At 47.3% G+C, this 23,690-nt stretch overlaps 1 protein-coding gene across 2 annotated transcripts; it reads left to right on the top strand.

Annotated features, from left to right (window-relative positions):
* The first annotated feature begins 302 nt into the window (after positions 1-302).
* LOC123139710 (receptor-like serine/threonine-protein kinase ALE2) lies at positions 303-8,202 on the top strand. 2 transcript variants are annotated; one of them, XM_044559441.1, is made up of 8 exons: positions 303-609; positions 2,427-2,540; positions 2,630-2,707; positions 2,905-3,276; positions 3,360-3,617; positions 4,898-5,284; positions 6,447-6,687; positions 7,038-8,202. In XM_044559441.1, exons 1-8 carry the CDS (start codon positions 516-518, stop codon positions 7,726-7,728), a joined length of 2,235 nt encoding a protein of 744 aa, XP_044415376.1. In that variant the 5' UTR covers positions 303-515; the 3' UTR covers positions 7,729-8,202. The 2 variants fall into 2 exon arrangements, with proteins under 2 accessions (XP_044415376.1, XP_044415375.1); XM_044559440.1 differs by having other exon boundaries at positions 304-609; positions 2,902-3,276.
* The last annotated feature ends 15,488 nt before the right edge of the window (positions 8,203-23,690 follow it).

The following is a 23,690-nucleotide window of genomic DNA, read 5'->3' as shown; positions in this document are numbered from 1 at the left end:
CCGACTCGAGCCCCCCTTCGGAGCAAGGCTCCAACGCAGCCGCGTCGGACGGTCAGAGTCAGAGAGCGTGCACCCACAGCCCGCTGACACGGCGGCCCCACCGCGGCTCCCGTCTCCTCCCCGCCAGCGGTAAAGCCAGCGCGTTGGCTCGCCGGATAGATGGATTCGTAATCCATCTTCTCATCCCCCCACTAACCCCGCGATCAGGATGAGCAGCGGAGCGCATTAACTCCAGTAGGGAGGGAATTAACACCTTCCTTTCCTTTGCTTCCGAGGTTAAGCAAACCAGCAGAGCCAGCCCACCCCAGCGGCCAAAATTTATTGCCCTCCCCCACCTCCACCTCCCCGCTCCAGCGCCCCTCGCATCGCCTCTCCCCTCGCTCGCCGCGGGCATCGCCGACCTAAACCCTCCCGTCGACGCCGCCGTCGCCGCGCCCCGACCCGGGGGCCGCCCAGATCCGCCGCGCGGGCGACGGCAATGGCGTAGCGCGCGCGCGCCGGGCACCCGGGACGCCATGGGCCGCCGCGGCCGCCAAGGAGGGCTCCTCTTCCTCCTGCTGCGGACGCTCCTGCTCCTGCTCCTCCCCGCCGCCGCCTCCGCGCTCCTCGGTATGCTTGTCCACTCGCTTCCTTCCTTCCTTGCTCCGCTTGCTTGGTTCCGGGCCGCGCTCCCGCTGGGTTGGGTTTGGTTACTTTGGGGGGTTCGGGCGGGGCGGGCGGGGTTGGTGGCGCGCTGCGCTCCGCGGCCGCGCTCGTGTTGCGCGCTCCGGGTGGGGTGGGGTGGGGTGGGGCTGGGGTTTGGAGGGAGGGAGGGCGTGGGGATGGTTGCGCCCGTGGGGGCGGCATTTTCGGTGCGAATTCCAGCTCCTCGTCACTGGCCTGTGGAGTGGACGATGGACATCGCAGCAGCAGCACCAGCAAGATGCGACGTTGCTGTCGCGTGCTCTGGGGATTGGGGGAAGCTGGGAATTGGGGTTCCGGTGGGGTTCTGTCGGCCCGTGTGCGAGCGCCGTGTATTATTGTTAGGGGAATTCTGCTGTCTGTCAGAATGTATTCTGGACAGTATTATTATTTCTAGATTCTGCCATGATCGATGGTTTTGACCACCGGGGGAGGGATCCAGCAAGGTGTGGCGAGCTGGGTACATGCGGCTCGAGCTCTGTGTACGGTCTGTGAGAGGGAAGGTTGTTTTAGCCTGACATTGTTTTATGCCTGAAAGTAACAGATGGCAATGGCACCCACTGCTTGTTCCTTGTGCTGAGGAGGCATGGGACTGGTGGACAGTTTGTGCTCCCACTGCTGCTGGAGCACTACACTGGAGCTTATACATGCATTTTGGAGTTTAATTTGCGTTTGTGGCGCGCGTAAAGCAGAGCAGCACAGGGGCGTGCACATCTGTGCCGCGCAACCAGCCAAGAGACCATAGCACAAAACCTTCAGGTAGAAAGGCGCGCCTATAAGTAGTTCGAATCCGACCTGTAGTATCGTCTCTTAATACTCAGCCAACACTTGCTTTGCTTGCAAGTAACGCTTGTCGGTCTTCTCTTAACTAAATCTGTGGTGCGAGCTTTTATAGTTGTATTCTTCTATCCCGGTGACGCTGTCAACAAGAGCTGAGTGTAGTATGATGACCCCTCTTGATTGGCAGCTAAGTTGCATGGATATGGCAAGAAACCAGCGTATCAGGGGTTAGACACGCCTGAATACTCGGATACATTCTGATATCTGCCAAAACACATCGGACACGTTCGGGTACCAATTTGGCAGCCATTCTCGGAGTTAATTACCAATACCATTACTTTCTTGAATAGTAATGCACTTGGTGTCTCTCATGCTCTTAGCTTGACCATGAAGCCTTTTTTTGGCGATTACAAGGATGACGCACACGTGAACACACACCAGTGACACCACCATACACACACACCTCACCCACGCCAGCGCCTCCTAACCAACTGCTAGAATTTGAGTGAAATGCTAACTTTTGCTCAAAGCTCCTAACAGTGCATGACGCAGCAGAAGCATGCCCTGAAAAGGCATTTCATGTTTTGTTTCCATGTATGAGGAATAAAAAGTGTCACTGTGATGTAAAATTTTGAAACACGGAACACGCAGTATGATAAATTGAGAACATATGCAGAATTCAAACATTTCCAGATGCAGAACAAAACCTAGAAAATGTTTTATTACCTTTCCAGTTCATATGCTCTTATTTTAGAATTAGAAACTGTCAACGGGCATTGGCTATATAGGTCGCAAATGCAAATATACGATTGTACAGTGCGCCTGAGCTTTCTTGAAGTAACCATTTGAAAGTGTATGTTAATCTGAACATGATGCTAGCCATATGGTTGGTAGAAGTTTTTCTCTTATCAGTTTTTTGCAATTCGTTTCTGTCAAATGTAAACTTATTACCTTTCGTTCTTCAGCAAACATACAGCCTAGTCCAGCGCCACATCCATCAAATCCCCCTGAAATAAGAGTGTTTGGACCTCAAATTTCCCCGGCATTTTCTCCTGGGGTACTGTCTCCAAGATCTCCTGGTATGTAACCGTGACAACGTCAGTGCTAAAAGTTAATGCTTAAAATTTCCCATAAACTATTTATTATTTAATATCTGCCATTCTTACAGGCATCGCTGTGCATTCACACAAACATCACAGACGACCACACCATGCCCCTCCGCCATCCCTATCTCTCCCACCTGAAGGTTTGCCATTTATGTTTACAATTTCATACTGATCCTCGAGTTACTTCACCTAATCCCAGATATTATCCATCCCTCTGGACTATTCTTTTTAGTACTGCTGCTTTTGACATGCAGACTAATTGTTGATCTAAGTATAAGCTTGTTTGTTTTGTTGTAACTTTTTGTGTTGAATAGTTTTTTTTTGGTACCTTCAGCAGGTTGCTCTAGCACTGTTTGTACTGAGCCATTGAGTTCAACACCGATCGGTTCCCCCTGTGGCTGTGTGCTGCCCCTTAGTGTTATTGTTGACATTGCTGTAGCTCCATATTTACTATTCATGCACACAGCAGAATTGGAAGTTGAAGTTGCAGCTGGCACCTTTCTTAAACAGAGCCAAGTGAAGATTATGGCTGCTATTCCAAGTGTCCAAGATGACCAGAAGACAAGAGTCACCTTTTATTTGGTGCCACTAAGAGAACATTTTGATCGATTTACTGCATCCCTAATATCGGATAGGTTCTGGAATAAAAAGGTTCAGATTAATTCATCTGTTTTTGGAGCTTACGAGGTTATAAATATTACCTATCCAGGTAAGAAACCTTTATGTGGAGTATTTCCTTCTTAGGTTATTTACTTGAATTTATGATTTAGATGCGCAATGTTATCACTGCAGGGCTGGGACCTGCACCACCAGCTATGTCATCTCTTACGTCAGGTCCTCCAGGAAATGAAGAATATCCTATAACCGCAGATGTGCACCATCAGAAGAAGAAATTAGATAGCTGGATCATCGTGGTAGTTGCAGGGTCCTCTCTGGTACTAATCATGGGATGCATTGCGCTCATTATTTTAATAGTAAAATGGAAGAAATTTATGCGCTTTCATGAAGCTGGAAACCCTGTGATCACCCCGTCAGTTAAAAGAAGACATGGTAAAATCGACAGCTTTTGTTGTCGTTAAGTATGCTATTTATTGCTGTTACTACTTTTACCGTTGTACTACATATGTTTTAAGACCTGATGGGCAATGTTAGAAACCTTTAATAGAGTTTTCTTGGTGGCTGTGCACAAACGATGTTTCAAGTATTTCCATGCTAGATGAAATGTACCTACTTACACCTGTTACCAAAGAGTGAAGAAAGCATTGTTCTTGATTCTTTTATTTTAGATTGTCTTCAAGATACAACCTTGATCATTTTTCTTACAACAATACACTGGTTAAAAGCAAAAAAAAAACATGATACTATGTAAAGTATCTATACTCCCATAAATATGCCGCCAATTGGTGGTGACGGTTTGTTCACCTTCGGGTACATTACATGTTGGATTTGGCACAAATGGTTAGGAGCCTATATGAATATCTTGATATGACACAAATGGTAAAATTAAAGGTATTCTTTTTTTCGCGGAGGAAATTAAAGATATTTTTAAATATACAGTATAACTTCCCCACTATAGCAACACACGGACATTTGCTGGCTTTATACAAGAATCTGTTACGATCATCTTGAGAATAAAGTAGTGGGCGGTTGGTTAGAGCCCCTGTTTTTGAGTCAAACGACTAGTCGATGAGTCGTAAAAAAAATTCAACTCAACAGCGCGTTGACTGGTCGACGAGTCATGACTAGTCGCAACTGCAGGGTCGACTATTCAAGAGTCGCTACCCAGAATGACTCGTCAACTCAAAAACCATGGTTAGAGCACACACACCCGTGAGCTCACCCCACACGCGTACGAGGCGCAAGCTCCGCAGGGTTCCTCATTTCTACATGACAGGGTACATTTAAGGGAGGGAACTTCTCCCTTTAACCACGTTAAGATCATCTTCATGTGGGCAATAGGGATATTTATATATTTACTGGTGGGTAATATTTCCACTTGAATGATTCTATTGCCACATAGATATTGGTAATCAGAGTTACACTTATCGGCGAGGTAGAACAATTGGCCACTTCTGTTTATAAATTTGCCTGAATCCTAAAATTGGTAAAAAATATATTTTAGTCTAGAGTTCTCATATGCTATGTGCCTATGTTCTGCATTGAAATAACCGTTTTTAATATTTATTAGTTACCACCTATTGTGAAAAAAGAATGTCACTTTGCATGCATGGCATATGACTTTTAAAACCTATAATCCCCTGTTTCACAACAAAATTTGCTAGTAATGGCAGTTGTGCTAAGTTGCTAACAACCTAATGTGTGGTACACAGGTGGCAGATCTCAGTCAACTAGCTTGGTGAGCTCTGCCTCAGCGTCAATGCTCTCAACAGTGGCCACTTGTGCCGCATCGGTGAAGACATTTTCGCTTGCACAGCTTGAAAAGGCTACTGATGGTTTTAGTTCAAGAAGAGTTTTGGGTCAAGGTGGGTTTGGACGTGTTTATCACGGGACCATGGATGATGGAAACGAGATCGCTGTTAAAATGCTCACAAGAGAGGACAGAAGTGGTGACCGTGAGTTCATCGCGGAGGTGGAAATGCTCAGTCGATTGCACCATCGTAATCTCGTCAAATTGATTGGCATTTGCACTGAACGTGGAAAAAGGTGTCTTGTTTACGAGCTTATACGCAACGGAAGTGTGGAATCCCATCTTCATGGTATGTTCTAGTATTAGTAATACATGCTATGTTTGGTAAGTCTTAACTAGTGAAACCATGACAAGAAATTCGTATATATTAACGCATAGCAGCCAAAATGGAAATATTTAACTAAGTGTCCAATTTTCTCGTAATACTACCTCCTTTCCGGTTTATTAGGCTTGCACGTATCCCTAGATTGATAATTTGACCAACATAAGATGAGTTGTATAGTCCAAGAATTATACCATTAGAAAGTGTACAATTTGAAGTTTCTAATGATATATTTTTTGTGATATATAACTTGTATTACGTTGGTCTACTTCTCAACCTAGAGATACGCGCAGGCCTAATAAACGGGAACGGAGGTAGTAGAATGACTAGACGAGTCTGGTCCAACAATTTCATTTACCTAAGCTTAGATTGGCAGGACCAGCTGCTATTCTTGTTATAAGACTTCAAATTCAGAAAGTCGCTTTGGAGGACGGGCTCTAGGGAGAACTGTAAAGAGAAGTTAAAAAATATTAACTTTATAGCTCGACTACGTGTATATATAGATGTGTAGTATAGCTGTACTAAGTTTCATCAATATACATATTTGTATGTGATGCATATAGAAAGACAAATAAATGTGCTTATTTTTGTCTTTTTGGGTATTGTACATATAGATGTGTAGTATATATCTCTACTAAGTTTCTAATGTGTATATCGTATATAGATGTGTAGTATATCTGTACTATGTTTCGTTACGGAGGGAGTATTATCTATAGAAATTTACATGTACACAGAGAACATCCATATCTATATATACTCGTAGAAACAGTTTCAACTTTTTTTGGAACTTCAAAATACCATTTTCGTTTATTTTCAAATTCTGGGCTCCATGGAACCCGATGCCAAAAGGTCCAAAATGCTGCACTCTTCAGAATATTATCTTTTTTTGAAAGATCAGAATATTATCTCATTAATTATATGAGTAAAGAAAATTGCATGGATGAAACAGGATCAACTACCGTTACTAATCTAACATCTGAACTTTCTCCAGTGGTGTGTCTCAAAGAAAGCAGTGCACCGTCTTAGAAAAAAAATTGACCTCATAATTATCAGTCACATGTAAGCCTAGATTAGGAGTGTGTGCACTCAGCATGACTCTGTGTGTTAATTTGATCCTTTGTATGTCCAGGTGCTGACAAGGATAAGGGCATGCTGAACTGGGATGTCAGGATGAAAATTGCTTTGGGTGCTGCTAGAGGCCTGGCGTACCTACATGAAGATTCAAACCCACATGTCATACACCGCGACTTCAAAGGTAGCAATATGTTGCTGGAGGATGATTTCACTCCCAAGGTTACTGATTTTGGTTTAGCAAGGGAAGCAACCAATGGAATCAATCCCATTTCCACAAGGGTAATGGGGACCTTCGGGTAAGAAACTTCGCTTATGTCCAGCCCCTGTAATATCGTCAATACACATTATTTAATTGAAATAAATGATATATGTAGCACCTTCTTTTTTTGGTATTTTGTGATGCTGTGACCGAATGATTTTGTGTCTCTTTGTGATTATTAATACTGCCTTCCATACACATTTGTTGATATTGTAAGAATGTCTTCATGTCAAACAACAATAATGCTTGGTAGGGTCATTCACGAATTACACTTCTCTAAAGCTATATTAATTTCGGTACATAAATTTGCTCAAGAGTAGCTTGTCTCAATTCCATTCTAATTATCCTTGGCTTTCAAAAGCTAAAATTTCTCTGTTGATCATGCAGGTATGTTGCTCCAGAGTATGCCATGACAGGGCATCTTCTTGTCAAGAGCGATGTCTACAGTTATGGGGTTGTCTTGCTGGAGCTTTTATCAGGAAGGAAGCCCGTAGGCATGTCCGACAACATGGATCCTGAGAACCTTGTGACTTGGGCTCGTCCTCTTCTAGGCAATAGAGAGGGCTTGGAGAGGTTGATCGACCCTTCTCTGAACGGCAACTACAATTTCGACAACGTGGCCAAAGTGGCGTCCATCGCTTCGGTCTGCGTTCACAGCGATCCGTCACAGAGGCCGTTCATGGGTGAAGTAGTCCAGGCACTGAAGCTGATTTACAATGACGCAGAAGAGGCCGTCGGTGATTCCTACAGCCACAGGGAGTCATCATGTGACCCGGACGACGACCTCCCGGCGGGCTTCATCTTTGACAGTGGTAGCGGCAGCTGGTGGAACAGCGGGGCTTCCGGGTGCCTGGACTACCGGAACCCCTCGCCATTCATAAACATGGAGTACAGCTCCGGCCGAATAGAAGCGAGGCAGGAGCGCGACGGTGACCCTTACTCGGTAGCGTCGACGGGCGGCCGTGTACAAAAGCCAGCACCCCAGAGTAGATCAGCCCCTCTGCAGATCAGGAAGCTCTCCCCGTCTCACTGGTCAAGAGGCAGCTTCAGCGAGCACGGGCGGCGGCCTCGCCATTGATTTGATATAAACTAGCGTTAGACCGACTGTTAGCTTCGGTTTTTTAGACTTGATGAGACAGGGGCTGGGGGGGAATGCCATTCGCTGATTCGCCTCCCGTCGATTCGTGCCTCTGGTCAGTGTACAGTTTTCCGACAGAGTCCCAGCCAGTGACTCTCTCTCTCTCTCTCTCTCCCTGGTAGTCTGATGATGTTTGTAATCTGCCTTGAGCTGCCCTGCTTCCCTAGAAGAAACGACGACGGGGCTGGCGGCGCGGCTGGCAGATGCTGTCTAATTTTTGGAGATGGCAGTTCGTTTGAAATGTGTCAGGTTTGTGTGATCTTGGTAGGGGGATTATTGCCAGAAATCTGGGCGATATCATTCGTGTTGTTGTATCGTGCGTGCCTTGCCGATGTACTGGACTGTTAAATGTTGATGTAGTGATCTTCCTCTCATTGGTGAGGTGAAACAAAATATAGTTACCGATTCAGCTGACTTCACACTCTTGCTGTCGTTCTGTAGCTGTAGCCTGTAGGGTGTCTGCGGTGGGTGGCCTATGGTTTTGTGTTTGTGTTCGAGCTTATGCCAAGATAGGCAGCATCATCTGTTCCATAAGTTGGAAGCATCTTTTAGAGCGAAAGTTGGGGATCGTTGGCGTTCTGTACTCTGCTCTGCATTTTTTTAGAGGTAATAGCACCAGGAGTCCCACAACTTGTCCTGGATATGACGAATTGGTCCCAAACTTGCAAAAGCCAACTATTGAGTCCCACAACTTGCACCAAATGTGCAAATCTAGTCCTAGCCAATTAGAGCACGACAAGTGGAGCCTAGTCAGCACAGCCGGTCAGCCCAGCACTTTTTGCAATTACCCCTCTGGACTTAGCACTAATCAACCCGCGCTACACTGGTGGAGGTGGTGGTTTCGGTGGAGGTGCCAGAGGCGGTGCAGGCGGTGCCGGTGCAGGTGGTGGTCTCGGCGGAGGCGCAAGAAGCGGTGCATGTGGTGGCCTTAGAGGTGGTTCAGGTGGAGGAGGAGGACTCGGTGGTGGTGCCGGAGGAGGTTCAGGTGGTGGCCTCGGAGGTGGTGCTGGTTCCGGTGGTGGACTTGGAGGTGGCGCCGGAGGAGGTGCCGATTCAGGTGGTGGGCTCGGTGGTGGTGCAGGAGGAGGTTCAGGTGGTGGGCTCGGTGGTGGCGCGGGAGGCGGAGCAGGAGGAGGCCTTGGAGGAGGTGCTGGTTCAGGCGGTGGCCTCGGTGGTGGCGCAGGAGGAGGGTCCGGTGGTGGTGTGGGAGGCGGCGCAGGTGGAGGTGCCGGTTCAGGCGGTGGTCTCGGTGCCGGCGCGGGAGGAGGCTCTAGTGGTGGCTTTGGAGGCGGCGCGGGTGGAGGCGCGGGAGGAGGTGGTGGACTCGGCGGTGGAGCCGGTGGAAGCGGAGGCGCCGGAGCCGGCGGCGGTTTCGGGGGAGGCAAGGGCGGCGGCTTCGGCGGTAGCGTAGGCGGAGGAGGCGGCAAGGGCGGAGGCTTCGGTGGCGGAGGCGGTGCAGGTGGTGGCGTCGGTGGTGGCTTCGGAGGAGGCGCGGGTGGCGGAGCTGGCGCCGGTGGCGACGGGGGATTCGGCGACGGCGGAGGTGCAGCGGCGGCGGCGGAGGCGGAGCGTGATGCTGTTCTGCCCACTATACCATGTATAGTTGGAGCAAGAAATCTAGCTTTAAGCATCTTTTTCTATCTAAATTCCAGTGCCATACATGTCAGGAAATAATGTTAGGAGGGCCTAGCAGTATGATAGTGTCAGTTTAGTTGCTTGCCATTTTTTGGAATAGTTCCAATTACCATTTAATCATGGGGAGAGACAGTACATACATAAACATCTACTATAATAAAAATCATGTTGCAAAGGAACTATTAATTGACTACTACAACGAAATCAATGAATACAAATGAAACAGGACAAATAAACGCTGGGTAAAAACTGAAAATGATAGTGTGGACTGCTAAACAAAGGCAGCTATAGCTAGCTACCGTACACGCGAATAAGGCTTTGTCTAACCGGTTGTGCGCGTAACTTGTATCTCTGCCGCTTGCTGCTTCATATGGATCCACACCCTTTGCATGCGCATGGCCCCTCTTTCTGTCTTTTTTTCTGCTCACTGACACATGCATGCCTACATGAACACATGCATGCATACAACATCTTTCCTCTCTCCTCAAAACTCATTACTTTTAGTTTTCTTTTGACAGTTTAGATGGTTCATATCTTAAAAATAAGATTTTTGTTTTTGATTTTTTTATATATTTGATCTTCCGGCGTTAAGATCTTTAGAACAAGATCAGTCTTGCATAAATTTTAAACACATTTTTGTTAACCGAAATTGAAATACAATTTTATAGTAGCTTATCAGTGTTTTTAGTGAGGAACTTTGCTGGAAACAATGAAGAACTTATAATTTTTATTGTAAAGTTCTAAATAAGTAGAACCAGGAGTTGAAGAACTTTCTAAATATTGGGTCTGCACTTTTTAAGAAATACTAAAGAACTTTTTGAAAAATGTATTTGGACCTGAAGAATTTTATGAACAGCTTGTTTGAACTTTTATGAGAAGTTTATGGAACTTTGTTAGAAACATATCGATATTGGACTTGTTTCGTAGAGCTGGTTATGATAAACTCAAATACATAAATGAATTTAAATTTTGCACAATTTATATAGAAGTTTCTCTACCAATATGGTGCAGGAGCTAACTAGTACATGGGGCTGAAAAGGCTAGTGAGATTCTTTGTACCCGACCATAGGGTCTATTGATTTGACATGCATGCATGCTTGATGGATGTACTGATTTGACATGCATGCATGCTTGATGGATGGATAGGATATGCGTTGCGCGGGCAAGCAGTTTGACAAAATCCACACTCCGCCCTACACGTCGCTGCAGACATGCATGCATGCACGCATGGCGCCATTGCTCTATGGACCCTCCCTATGCCTGCAATCATTCCTTTGGTTAATTTCTTTTGGATCAACTCCAGGTCTCGAATTGGTTCATCAACGCCCGCGTCCGGCTGTGGAAGCCCATGATCGAGGAGATGTACCAGCAGGAGACCAAGGAGCTTTGAGGGCACCTCCGCCGGCGGCCGCGGGGGCGGTCCCGAGTCCGGCAACGACATCTCTGGCACCGACGACTTGCACTCCCCGACGACCACTGGCGCGCAGCAGCAAGTAGTAATGCAGCACGGCGGCGGCAGGTACGGCCAACAAGAGCACGGGATGTCCGGCGTCCACCCCCATAAGCTCGACCCCGGCGCAGGGCCCTTGTGTTGGAAATATGCCCTAGAGGCAATAATAAAAGGGTTATTATTATATTTCCTTGTTCATGATAATTGTCTTTTATTCATGCTATAACTGTATTATCCGGAAATCGTAATACACGTGTGAATACATAGACCATAACATGTCCCTAGTGAGCCTCTAGTTGACTAGCTCGTTGGTCAACAGATAGTCATGGTTTCCTAACTATGGATATTAGATGTCATTGACAATGGGATCACATCATTAGGAGAATGATGTGATTGACAAGACCCAATCCTAAGCATAGCACAAGATCGTGTAGTTCGTTTTGCTAGAGCTTTTTCAATGTCAAGTATCTCTTCCTTAGACCATGAGATCGTGTAACTCCCGGATACCGTAAGAGTGCTTTCGGTGTACCAAACGTCACAACGTAACTGGGTGACTATAAAGGTGCACTACAGGTATCTCCGAAAGTGTCTGTTGGGTTGACACGGATCGAGACTGGGATTTGTCACTCCGTATGACGGAGAGGTATCTCTGGGCCCACTCGGTAATGCATCCTCATAATGAGCTCAAAGTGACCAAGTGTTTGGTCACGGGATCATGCATTACGGTACGAGTAAAGTGACTTGCCGGTAACGAGACTGAACGAGGTATTGGGATACCGACGATCGAGTCTCGGGCATGTAACGTATCGATTGACAAAGGGAATTGTATACGGGGTTGTTCGAATCCTCGACATCGTGGTTCATCCGATGAGATCATCGAGGAGCATGTGGGAGCCAACATGGGTATCCAGATCCCGCTGTTGGTTATTGCCCGAGAGCCGTCTCGGTCATGTCTACGTGTCTCCCGAACCCGTAGGGTCTACACACTTAAGGTTCGGTGACGCTAGGGTTGTATGAATATGAGTATGCAGCATACCGAATGTTGTTCGGAGTCCCGGATGAGATCCCGGACGTCACGAAGAGTTCCGGAATGGTCCGGAGGTAAAGAATTATATATATAGGAAGTGGTATTTCGGCCATCGGGAAAGTTTCGGGGTCACCCGGTATTGTACCGGGACCACCGAAAGGGTCCCGGGGGTCCACCAGGTGGGGCCACCCATCCCGGAGGGCCCCAAGGGCTGAAGTGGGGAGGGGAACCAGCCCATAGTGGGCTGGTGCGCCCCCCTTGGCCCACCCCCTGCGCCTAGGGTTGAAACCCTAGGGTGGGGGGGGGGCGCCCCACTTGCCTTGGGGGGCACTCCACCCCCCTTGGCCGCCGCCCCCTTGGGAGATTGGATCTCCCAGGGCCGGCGCCCCCCTGGGGGCTTATATAAAGGGAGGGGGGGAGGGGGGCAGCGGCAACCTGAAGTTCTGGCGCCTCCCTCCCCCTGCTACACCTCTTCCTCCTCCGTCGCGTGCTTGGCGAAGCCCTGCCGGAGTGCTGCTGCTCCACCACCACCATGCTGTTGTGCTGCTGCTGGAGCCATCATCATCAACCTCTCCTTCCCCCTTGCTGGATCAAGAAGGAGGAGACGTCATCCGCTCCATACGTGTGTTGAACGCGGAGGTGCCGTCCGTTCGGCGCTAGGATCTCCGGTGATAGGATCACGACGAGAACGACTACTTCAACCCCGTTCTTTTGAACGCTTTCGCTCGCGATCTACAAAGTGGTATGTAGATGCATCTCCCATGACTCGTTGCTTAGATGAACTCATAGATGGATCTTGGTGAAACCGTAGGAAAAATTTTAATTTTCTGCAACATTCCCCAACAGTGGCATCATGAGCTAGGTCTATGCGTAGTTCTCTATTGCACGAGTAGAACACAATTTTGTTGTGGGCGTAGATCTTGTCAACTTGCTTGCCGCTACTAGTCTTATCTTGCTTCAGCGGTATTGTGGGATGAAGCGGCCCGGACCAACCTTACACGTACACTTACGTGAGACCGGTTCCACCGACTGACATGCACTAGTTGCATAAGGTGGCTGGCGGGTGTCTGTCTCTCCCACTTTAGTTGAAGCGGATTCGATGAAAAGGGTCCTTATGAAGGGTAAATAGAAGTTGACAAGGTCACGTTGTGGTTATTCGTAGGTAAGAAAACGTTCTTGCTAGAACCCAATTGCAGCCACGTAAAAGATGCAACAACAATTAGAGGACGTCTAACTTGTTTTTGCAGCAATTGTCATGTGATGTGATATGGCCAGAAGTTGTGATGAATGATGAATGATATATTGTGATGTATGAGATCATGTTCTTGTAATAGGAATCACGACTTGCATGTCGATGAGTATGACAACTGGCAGGAGCCATAGGAGTTGTCTTTATTTTTGTATGACCTGCGTGTCATTGAAGAACGCCATGTAAATTACTTTACTTTATTGCTAAACGCGTTAGCCATAGAAGTAGAAGTAGTCGTTGGCATGACAACTTCATGAAGACACGATGATGGAGATCATGATGATGGAGATCATGGTGTCATGCCGGTGACGAAGATGATCATGGAGCCCCAAAGATGGAGATCGAAGGAGCTATATGATATTGGCCATATCATGTCACTATTATATAATTGCATGTGATGTTTATTATGTTTATGCATCTTGTTTACTTAGAACGACGGTAGTAAATAAGATGATCCCTTATAATAATTTCAAAAAAGTGTTCCCCCTAACTGTGCACCGTTGCTAAAGTTCGTCGTTTCGAAGCACCACATGATGATCGGGTGTGATAGATCCTTACGTTCACATACAACGGGTGTAAGACAGATTTACACATGCAGAACACTTATGGTTAACTTGACGAGCCTAGCATGTACAGACATGGCCTCGGGACACAAGAGACCGAAAGGTCGAACATGAGTCGTATGGAAGATACGATCAACATGGAGATGTTCACCGACGATGACTAGTCCGTCTCACATGATGATCGGACACGGCCTAGTCGACTCGGATCGTGTAACACTTAGATGACTAGAGGGATGTCTAATCTGAGTGGGAGTTCATTATAATAATTTGATAAGATGAACTTAATTATCATGAACTTAGTCTAAAACCTTTGCAAATATGTCTTGTAGATCAAATGGCCAACGCTCATGTCAACATGAACTTCAACGCGTTCCTAGAGAAAACCAAGCTGAAAGATGATGGCAGCAACTATACGAACTGGGTCCGGAACCTGAGGATCATCCTCATAGCTGCCAGGAAACAATATGTCCTAGAAGGACCGCTAGGTGACGCTCCCGTCCCAGAGAACCAAGACATTATAAATGCTTGGCAGTCTCGTGCTGATGATTACTCCCTCGTTCAGTGCGGCATGCTTTACGGCTTAGAACCGGGGCTCCAAAAGCGTTTTGAGCAACACGGAGCATATGAGATGTTCCAGGAGCTGAAACTAGTTTTCCAAGCTCATGCCCTGGTCGAGAGATATGAAGTCTCCAACAAGTTCTATAGTTGTAAGATGGAGGAAAATAGTTCTGTCAGTGAGCACATACTCAAAATGTCTGGGTTGCACAACCGCCTGTCCCAGCTGGACATTAACCTCCCGGATGAGGTGGTCATTGACAGAATCCTTCAGTCGCTCCCACCAAGCTACAAGAGCTTTGTGATGAACTACAATATGCAGGGGTTGGTGAAGACCATTCCTGAAGTATTTTCAATGCTGAAGTCAGCAGAGGTTGAAATCAAGAAAGAACATCAAGTGTTGATGGTCAATAAGACCACTAAGTTCAAGAAGGGCAAGGGTAAGAAGAACTTCAAGAAGGACGACAAAGATGTTGCCGCGCCCGGTAAGCCAGTTGCCGGAAAGAAGTCAAAGAATGGACCCAAGCCTGAAACTGAGTGCTTTTATTGCAAGGGAAAGGGTCACTGGAAGCGGAATTGCCCCAAATACTTAGCAGACAAGAAGGCCGGCAACACTAAAGGTATATTTGATATACATGTAATTGATGTGTACCTTACCAGTACTCGTAGTAACTCCTGGATATTTGATACCTGTGTTGTTGCTCATATTTGTAACTCACAGCAGGAGCTGCGGAATAAACGGAGACTGGCGAAGGACGAGGTGACGATGCGCGTCGGGAATGGTTCCAAGGTCGATGTGATCGCCGTCGGCACGCTACCTCTACATTTACCTACGGGATTAGTTTTAAACCTCAATAATTGTTATTTGGTGCCAAGTTTGAGCATGAACATTGTATCTAGATCTCGTTTAATACGAGATGGCTACTCATTTAAATCCGAGAATAATGGTTGTTCTATTTATATGAGAGATATGTTTTATGGTCATGCCCCGATGGTTAATGGTTTATTCTTAATGAATCTCGAATGTAATATTACACATATTCATAGCGTGAATACCAAAAGATGTAAAGTTGATAACGATAGTCCCACATACTTGTGGCACTGCCGCCTTGGTCACATTGGTGTCAAGCGCATGAAGAAGCTCCATGCTGATGGACTTTTAGAGTCTCTCGATTATGAATCATTTGACACATGCGAACCATGCCTCATGGGCAAAATGACCAAGACTCCGTTCTCCGGAACAATGGAGCGAGCAACCAACTTGTTGGAAATCATACATACCGATGTGTGCGGTCCAATGAGTGTTGAGCTCGCGGAGGATATCGTTATGTTCTCACTCTCACTAATGACTTGAGTAGATATGGGTATGTCTACTTGATGAAACACAAGTCTGAGACCTTTGAAAAGTTCAAGGAATTCCAGAATGAAGTAGAGAATCAACGTGACCGAAAGATAAAATTCTTACGATCGGATCGTGGAGGAGAATATTTAAGTCACGAATTTGGTACACACTTAAGAAAATGTGGAATCGTTTCACAACTCACGCCGCCTGGAACACCTCAGCGTAACGGTGTGTCCAAACGTCGTAATCGCACTCTATTGGATATGGTGCGATCTATGATGTCTCTTACCGATTTACCGCTATCATTTTGGGGATACTCTCTAGAGACAACTACATTCACTTTAAATAGGGCACCGTCTAAATCCGTTGAGACGACACTGTATGAATTATGGTTTGGGAAGAAACCTAAGCTGTCGTTTCTAAAAGTTTGGGGATGCGATGCTTATGTCAAGAAACTTCAACCTGAAAAGCTCGAACCCAAGTCAGAAAAATGCGTCTTCATAGGATACCCTAAAGAAACCATTGGGTATACCTTCTACTTAAGATCCGAGGGCAAGATCTTTGTTGCCAAGAACAGATCCTTTCTGGAAAAAGAGTTTCTCTCGAAAGAACTAAGTGGGAGGAAAGTAGAACTCGATGAAGTACTACCTCTTGAACGGGATAGTAGTGCAGCTCAGGAAAATGTTTCTGTGATGCCTACACCAACTGAAGAGGAAAATAATGATGATGATCAAGGTACTTCGGATCAAGTTGCTACTGAACTTCGTAGGTCCACAAGGACACGTTCCGCACCAGAGTGGTACGGCAACCCTGTCCTGGAAATCGTGTTGTTGGACAACGGTGAACCTTCGAACTATGAAGAAGCAATGGCGGGCCCAGATTCCAACAAATGGCTAGAAGCCATGAAATCCGAGATAGAATCCATGTATGAAAACAAAGTATGGACTTTGACTGACTTGCCCGATGATCGGCGAGCGATAGAAAACAAATGGATCTTTAAGAAGAAGACGGACGCGGATGGTAATGTCACCATCTATAAAGCTCGACTTGTCGCTAAGGGTTATCGGCAAGTTCAAGGGATTGACTATGATGAGACTTTCTCTCCCGTAGCGAAGCTTAAGTCTGCCCGGATCATGTTAGCAATTGCTGCATACTATGATTATGAGATATGGCAGATGGACGTCAAAACGGCATTCCTTAACGGGCATCTTAAGGAAGAACTGTATATGATGCAGCCGGAGGGTTTTGTCGATCCTAAGAATGCTAACAAAGTATGCAAGCTCCAGCGATCCATTTATGGGCTGGTGCAAGCATCTCGGAGTTGGAACATTTGCTTTGATGAGATGATCAAAGCGTTTGGGTTTATGCAGACTTATGGAGAAGCCTGCGTTTACAAGAAAGTGAGTGGAAGCTCTGTAGCATTTCTCATATTATATGTAGATGACATACTTTTGATGGGAAATGATATAGAACTTTTGGACAACATTAAGGCCTACTTGAATAAGTGTTTTTCAATGAAGGACCTTGGAGAAGCTGCTTATATATTAGGCATCAAGATCTATAGAGATAGATCGAGACGCCTCATAGGTCTTTCACAAAGCACATACCTTGATAAGATTTTGAAGAAGTTCAAAATGGATCAGTCCAAGAAGGGGTTCTTACCTGTATTGCAAGGTGTGAGATTGAGCTCGGCTCAATGCCCGACCACGGCAAAAGATAAAGAAGAGATGAGTGTCATCCCCTATGCTTCAGCCATAGGATCTATTATGTATGCCATGCTATGTACCAGACCTGATGTAAACCTTGCCGTAAGTTTAGTAGGAAGGTACCAAAGTAATCCTGGCAAGGAACACTGGACAACGGTCAAGAATATCCTAAAGTACCTGAAAAGTACGAAGGACATGTTTCTCGTTTATGGAGGTGACGAAGAGCTCGTCGTAAAGGGTTACGTCGACGCTAGCTTCGACACAGATCTGGATGACTCTAAGTCACAAACCGGATACGTGTATATGTTGAATGGTGGAGCAGTAAGCTGGTGCAGCTGCAAGTAGAGCGTCGTGGTGGGATCTACATGTGAAGCGGAGTACATGGCAGCCTCGGAGGCAGCGCATGAAGCAATTTGGGTGAAGGAGTTCATCACCGACCTAGGAGTCATACCCAATGCGTCGGGGCCGATAAAACTCTTCTGTGACAACACTGGAGCTATTGCCCTTACCAAGGAGCCCAGGTTTCACAAGAAGACCAGGCACATCAAGCGTCGTTTCAACTCCATCCGTGAAAATGTTTAAGATGGAGACATAGATATTTGCAAAGTACATACGGATCTGAATGTCACAGATCCGTTGACTAAACCTATCTCGCGAGCAAAACATGATCAACACCAGAACTCTATGGGTGTTCGATTCATCACAATGTAACTAGATTATTGACTCTAGTGTAAGTGGGGGACTGTTGGAAATATGCCCTAGAGGCAATAATAAAAGGGTTATTATTATATTTCCTTGTTCATGATAATTGTCTTTTATTCATGCTATAACTGTATTATCCGGAAATCGTAATACACGTGTGAATACATAGACCATAACATGTCCCTAGTGAGCCTCTAGTTGACTAGCTCGTTGGTCAACAGATAGTCATGGTTTCCTGACTATGGACATTAGATGTCATTGACAACGGGATCACATCATTAGGAGAATGATGTGATGGACAAGACCCAATCCTAAGCATAGCACAAGATCGTGTAGTTCATTTTGCTAGAGCTTTTTCAATGTCAAGTATCTCTTCCTTAGACCATGAGATCGTGTAACTCCCGGATACCGTAAGAGTGCTTTGGGTGTATCAAACGTCACAACGTAACTGGGTGACTATAAATGTGCACTACAGGTATCTCCGAAAGTGTCTGTTGGGTTGACACGGATCGAGACTGGGATTTGTCACTCCGCATGACGGAGAGGTATCTTTGGGCCCACTCGGTAATGCATCATCATAATGAGCTCAAAGTGACCAAGTGTTTGGTCACGGGATCATGCATTACGGTAACGAGACTGAACGAGGTATTGGGATACCGACGATCGAGTCTCGGGCATGTAACGTATCGATTGACAAAGGGAATTGTATACGGGGTTGTTCGAATCCTCAACATCGTGGTTCATCCGATGAGATCATCGAGGAGCATGTGAGAGCCAACATGGGTATCCAGATCCCGCTGTTGGTTATTGCCCGAGAGCCGTCTCGGTCATGTCTACGTGTCTCCCGAACCCGTAGGGTCTACACACTTAAGGTTCGGTGACGCTAGGGTTGTATGAATATGAGTATGCAGCATACCGAATGTTGTTCGGAGTCCTGGATGAGAACCCGGACGTCACGAAGAGTTCCGGAATGGTCCGGAGGTAAAGAATTATATATATAGGAAGTGGTATTTCGGCCATCGGGAAAGTTTCGGGGTCACCCGGTATTGTACCGGGACCACCGAAAGGGTCCCGGAGGTCCACCGGGTGGGGCCACCCATCCCGGAGGGCCCCAAGGGATGAAGTGGGGAGGGGAACCAGCCCATAGTGGGCTGGTGCGCCCCCTTGGCCCACCCCCTGCGCCTAGGATTGAAACCCTAGGGTGGGGGGGGGCGCCCCACTTGCCTTGGGGGGCACTCCACCCCCCTTGGCCGCCGCCCCCTTGGGAGATTGGATCTCCCAGGGCCGGCGCCCCCCCTGGGGGCTTATATAAAGGGAGGGGGAGGGGGGCAGCGGCAACCTGAAGTTCTGGCGCCTCCCTCCCCCTGCTACACCTCTTCCTCCTCCGTCGCGTGCTTGGCGAAGCCCTGCCGAAGTGCTGCTGCTCCACCACCACCACGCCGTTGTGCTGCTGCTGGAGCCATCATCATCAACCTCTCCTTCCCCCTTGCTGGATCAAGAAGGAGGAGACGTCATCCGCTCCGTACGTGTGTTGAACGTGGAGGTGCCGTCCGTTCGGCGCTAGGATCTCCGGTGATAGGATCACGACGAGAACGACTACTTCAACCCCGTTCTTTTGAACGCTTCCGCTCGCGATCTACAAAGTGGTATGTAGATGCATCTCCCATGACTCGTTGCTTAGATGAACTCATAGATGGATCTTGGTGAAACCGTAGGAAAAATTTTAATTTTCTGCAACGTTCCCCAACACCTTGATGGCGGGCGCCGCCTTCGTCGGCCTTGACCCGGCGGAGCTCCTTGGCGGCGACGCGCACGTGGGTGCCGCAGACGACCTGGGAGGTTCGAGCCCGGGGTGAGGATGAGGTACGGGCCCGCCACATCCGGCGCGGTCTCCGGCGATGTATCGCTTACGCTGGGCCTGCAGCACGCGAGCGTAGCCAGCGCGGCCTGTAATTGAGGTGCAGTGCGGGTTTATTTGTGCTAAAGCCAGGGGGTAATTGCAAAACGTGTGACGCTGACCGGCTGTGCTGACTAGGCTCCACTTGTCGTGCTCTGATTGGCTAGGACTAGATTTGCACATTGGGTGCAAGTTGTGGGACTCAATAGTTGGCTTTTGTAAGTTTGGACCAAATCGTCACATCCAGGACAAGTTCTGGGACTCCTGGTGCTATTACCTCTTTTTTTTATCAAACGCACTATGTTTCACAATTTTTTGTAACATGCGCAATAGTTTTCTTTGTAAGAATCTCGCAATAGCTTACATGCGTGTATCAAGATGGATGAAGAACATACAAAGACAGCACTGGGCTGGGCATCAGGGCCACGCTAATCTAGAGAGATAGGGAGGAATATAAATCACTAGGTTTGTCATGAAGTGACTGCTAAAATCAACGGCAGATGTTGACATGGAATGAAATCAACGGAATGACCGGCTAAAAAAGGGTGGCCGTGCGTAGTGGCCATTATTCCAGTTATTTTTTATTATATCTGTAAAAGCATGCATACACAGGAGCTAGCGACACTTCAAAAAATACAGCCTGATGAGATGATCTACAGAGCGTGCGTGCGGCGTGCTAGCCCTGATTTTACATATCACGCGGGGCGTATATAAACGCACATGCGTAAGACTAGTAGGATAACAAAACGGTAGCAAAACGGGAAAGGTGTCCATGCAACCATATGTGCCGGACCTTATTAATATTCCTTCACGTATATATTACGTCCGTCCCAACATATCTGTACGAATGCAAGACAAGTAATTTGAGATGGAGAAAATATATTGCTAGCATGTCCCTCGGGCATACGTGCTAGCTAGTTACCGTCGCCCACGTCGCCGCCCTTATTCCTCGCCGAGTGCGCCGGCGCCGACATGGATCGATCGATGAGGCCTGCACCGTCTTTAGGCACGCACTTGCAATATATTTTGAATGCAACGAGTTCACATTTCTGTACTGTGCCGTCCGGACACGGCCACCACGGCTCCCCTAGATCGTTGAGCCCCTTTGTCACTTGGACTTGATCGCCGTGAGTTAGTTTATCCACGTGGCACAATAGTTAGTTAAATGTTCCAATTAAGATATTTTTCTAACAATGACAATAGTGGCATATGTTCCATTAACTTAAGCACCTTCGTCGTCGGAGTTCTTTCGCGACAGCATCTCCTCACCGATCTTCCTCGGCGAGCTCGCCGCCGCCGACATGGCTTGATCAGTGGGGCCAACACCTTTTTCACGCACGCAATCGCAATACCATTGGAACGCAATGACTTTGCATTTCAGCACCTTGCCATCCGGACAAGTATAGAATGGATCCTCCATGCTGATCACCTTTGACGACCCGACTTGATCAATGGGATCACCTGAGATCTTCCATGCTTACGGTGAGTCCATCCGCGATAGGCAATAAACGAAGTAGAAATAGCATGTAATTCCTCTGTCCCATAATGCAAAACAAGTGTCAAAAAATGTCTTACATTATGAGACGGAAGGAGTACGTGGCGACAAACAGTAATCACGTGCGCGTGTATCAGTCACAAACCTTTGCCATCGCTCGGAAGCCGGATCACGCCGCCGGGGGAGAGGCGGCGGCCTGGAGCTAGAGCACCACCACGATGGTCGTGGCAATGCACCTCTTGGTAGTGTGCATGGCCGGCTCTCTCGATGATCTTCCCGGTCTTGCCGTGCACCCTCTGTGGAATGGCCGGGCGGCTATTTTATAGCCAACAAGATCAGTCTCGAAGCACGTACTGGCTGCCATGTAATCCGCCAGATAGATCAGTGTGTGGCAGTGTATGACGTGCCAGTGTGAACACGCGAGGACCTGGATAGCCGGTGCCTTCCCGGCCTGGGCGTGTGTGTGCACCGTGCCCCATTCTGATCCATTATGTCCCTACTATACTGGTAGGAAGATGCCCATGTCCTTTTGTGATATGAGCTCTCGCAATATCCACTTGTGAGTGTGATTCACGCCAACCATGGGACCAATGCCTATCACGCACGCATATGTTTTTTTTTTTTGAGATCTAGAGTAGAAAACATCTACTCAGAAGGGGCTGTGTATTCAGAGAGAATCAAAGACCGAAGCTCACTCGGGACATTTGCAATAAGCATCTGCTCTCCATCACTGCTGGTTAGCGCTGTAGAAGATTATGGAAGCGTCTCAATCTCCATACATAGAGACCCGTAGAGTATTATTGATCGAGGGGGTTCGGTACAGGAGGAAGGCATCGTCGAGGCTAACCATCAGAGATATTACAGGAGGGTTTAGGAGATAAGAGAGAGATAAACATGAAACTTAAACCTCCTAACTAACTATGCCGTGGACCACAAGGTCACGCCAATCAGCCTGTACAATATACGTTTAACAAGCGCTGCAAGGCCATGGGCTAGAGAGTTGCAGTTTCTCTTCACATATCTGACGCTGCAAGAAGCAAAGCTAGCCATGGCTTTCTTAATGTCCATTATATATTAGACCATAATGAGGGGAGCGTGTCAGGCTTGAGGACGCCAATTCATTTACTGTGTTTTGATTGTTCATCTCCAGCACTACCTGACCATTATAAACGTCCGCCATTGACTGCAAACCAACGAGGGCAGCGCGAGCCTCTGCTTCCTCCACGCTGTAGCGGCGTGGGAGCTTTCTGCAGACAGCAATGAAAACATAGCCTCTGTAGTCTTGGCCGACCGCCCCCGCAACACTTTCACCTGTATCAGCCCGAAACGCTGCATCAGTGTTGATTTTAACTTCATTCTGTGTAGGTGGCGTCCATTGATTTCCCTGCCTAGCAGCATTTCTACTACAGCCTACAGGGTCCCTTTTCAATCACCTTTTCCTTGCCATCAGACACAGTACTAGGCAACTCTGCATTAACAAGTTCTTCCTCATATTTGAGCAGAAACTGAACCGAGCTGCTAATTGACTCTTTTCCATTGTGTCGTATGCAGTCTTCTCTGAGATGCCAACATCTCCAGAGCATCATCAGGATCCTTGCGCGTCCCTTTTCGCTCTCTGTGTCCAGCAGGGTCTGCAGCCAATCATTCCCCGTATACCAAAACTTTTCCTCCCCAGGTAAATTCCATACACCCCTCAATGCATTTCTCAGGGCTCTACTCTTTGTGCACATGACCACAGCATGATGCTCATTCTCAACACCATTCCCACAGATATTGCATGTAGCATCCAAGTCGATGCTTCTTTTCCACTTATTTTCCTTGGTGGCTAGTGTATTAGTGGCCACTCTCCAACCGAATATCCGTACTTTTGCAGGGACTTTAGCCTTCCAAATTAGGTCCCAGACATTTCTATCATTTGGCTCCCTTGACGACCTCGATGGGTTCTGGGCCAATTGGGCAAGACTTGCCGCAGCAAGCTTATAAGCACTCCTCACCGAAAAAATTCCATTCTTTTCATAGTGCCAAGCGATGCGGTCGTCCACCTCCGAGGCCGGGATGTTTAATTTGCATATTTCATCCGCATCAAAGGGGTAAAATAGCTGCCTTATCAAGGCCTCGTTCCATTCTCTCCTATCCGGGTGCATGAGCTGATTTACCCATCGAATTCTTGACCTCCGGATGAAACAGGCCGTCTTCAATCCCTCTCGCCTTGGTAACCAATGGTCTCTATGAATCTGAATGTTCTCTCCATTTCCTAACCTCCAGATGAGGCCTTTCTTTA

Source organism: Triticum aestivum, chromosome 6B, assembly GCF_018294505.1.
Source record: "Triticum aestivum cultivar Chinese Spring chromosome 6B, IWGSC CS RefSeq v2.1, whole genome shotgun sequence".
In the NCBI taxonomy this organism is placed as follows: domain Eukaryota; kingdom Viridiplantae; phylum Streptophyta; class Magnoliopsida; order Poales; family Poaceae; genus Triticum; species Triticum aestivum.
Note: the sequence above shows the minus strand (reverse complement) of the source record. Positions and strands in the feature narration are given on the sequence as shown.

Bases quoted from the DNA above. Each gene is read 5' to 3' on its own strand.
- LOC123139710 (XM_044559440.1), top strand. From the start codon at position 516: ATGGGCCGCCGCGGCCGCCAAGGAGGGCTCCTCTTCCTCCTGCTGCGG. The intron at 2,708-2,901 runs GTTTGCCATTTA...TGGTACCTTCAG, and splicing joins CCTATCTCTCCCACCTGAAG to CAGGTTGCTCTAGCACTGTT. The intron at 6,688-7,037 runs GTAAGAAACTTC...TTGATCATGCAG, and splicing joins AGGGTAATGGGGACCTTCGG to GTATGTTGCTCCAGAGTATG.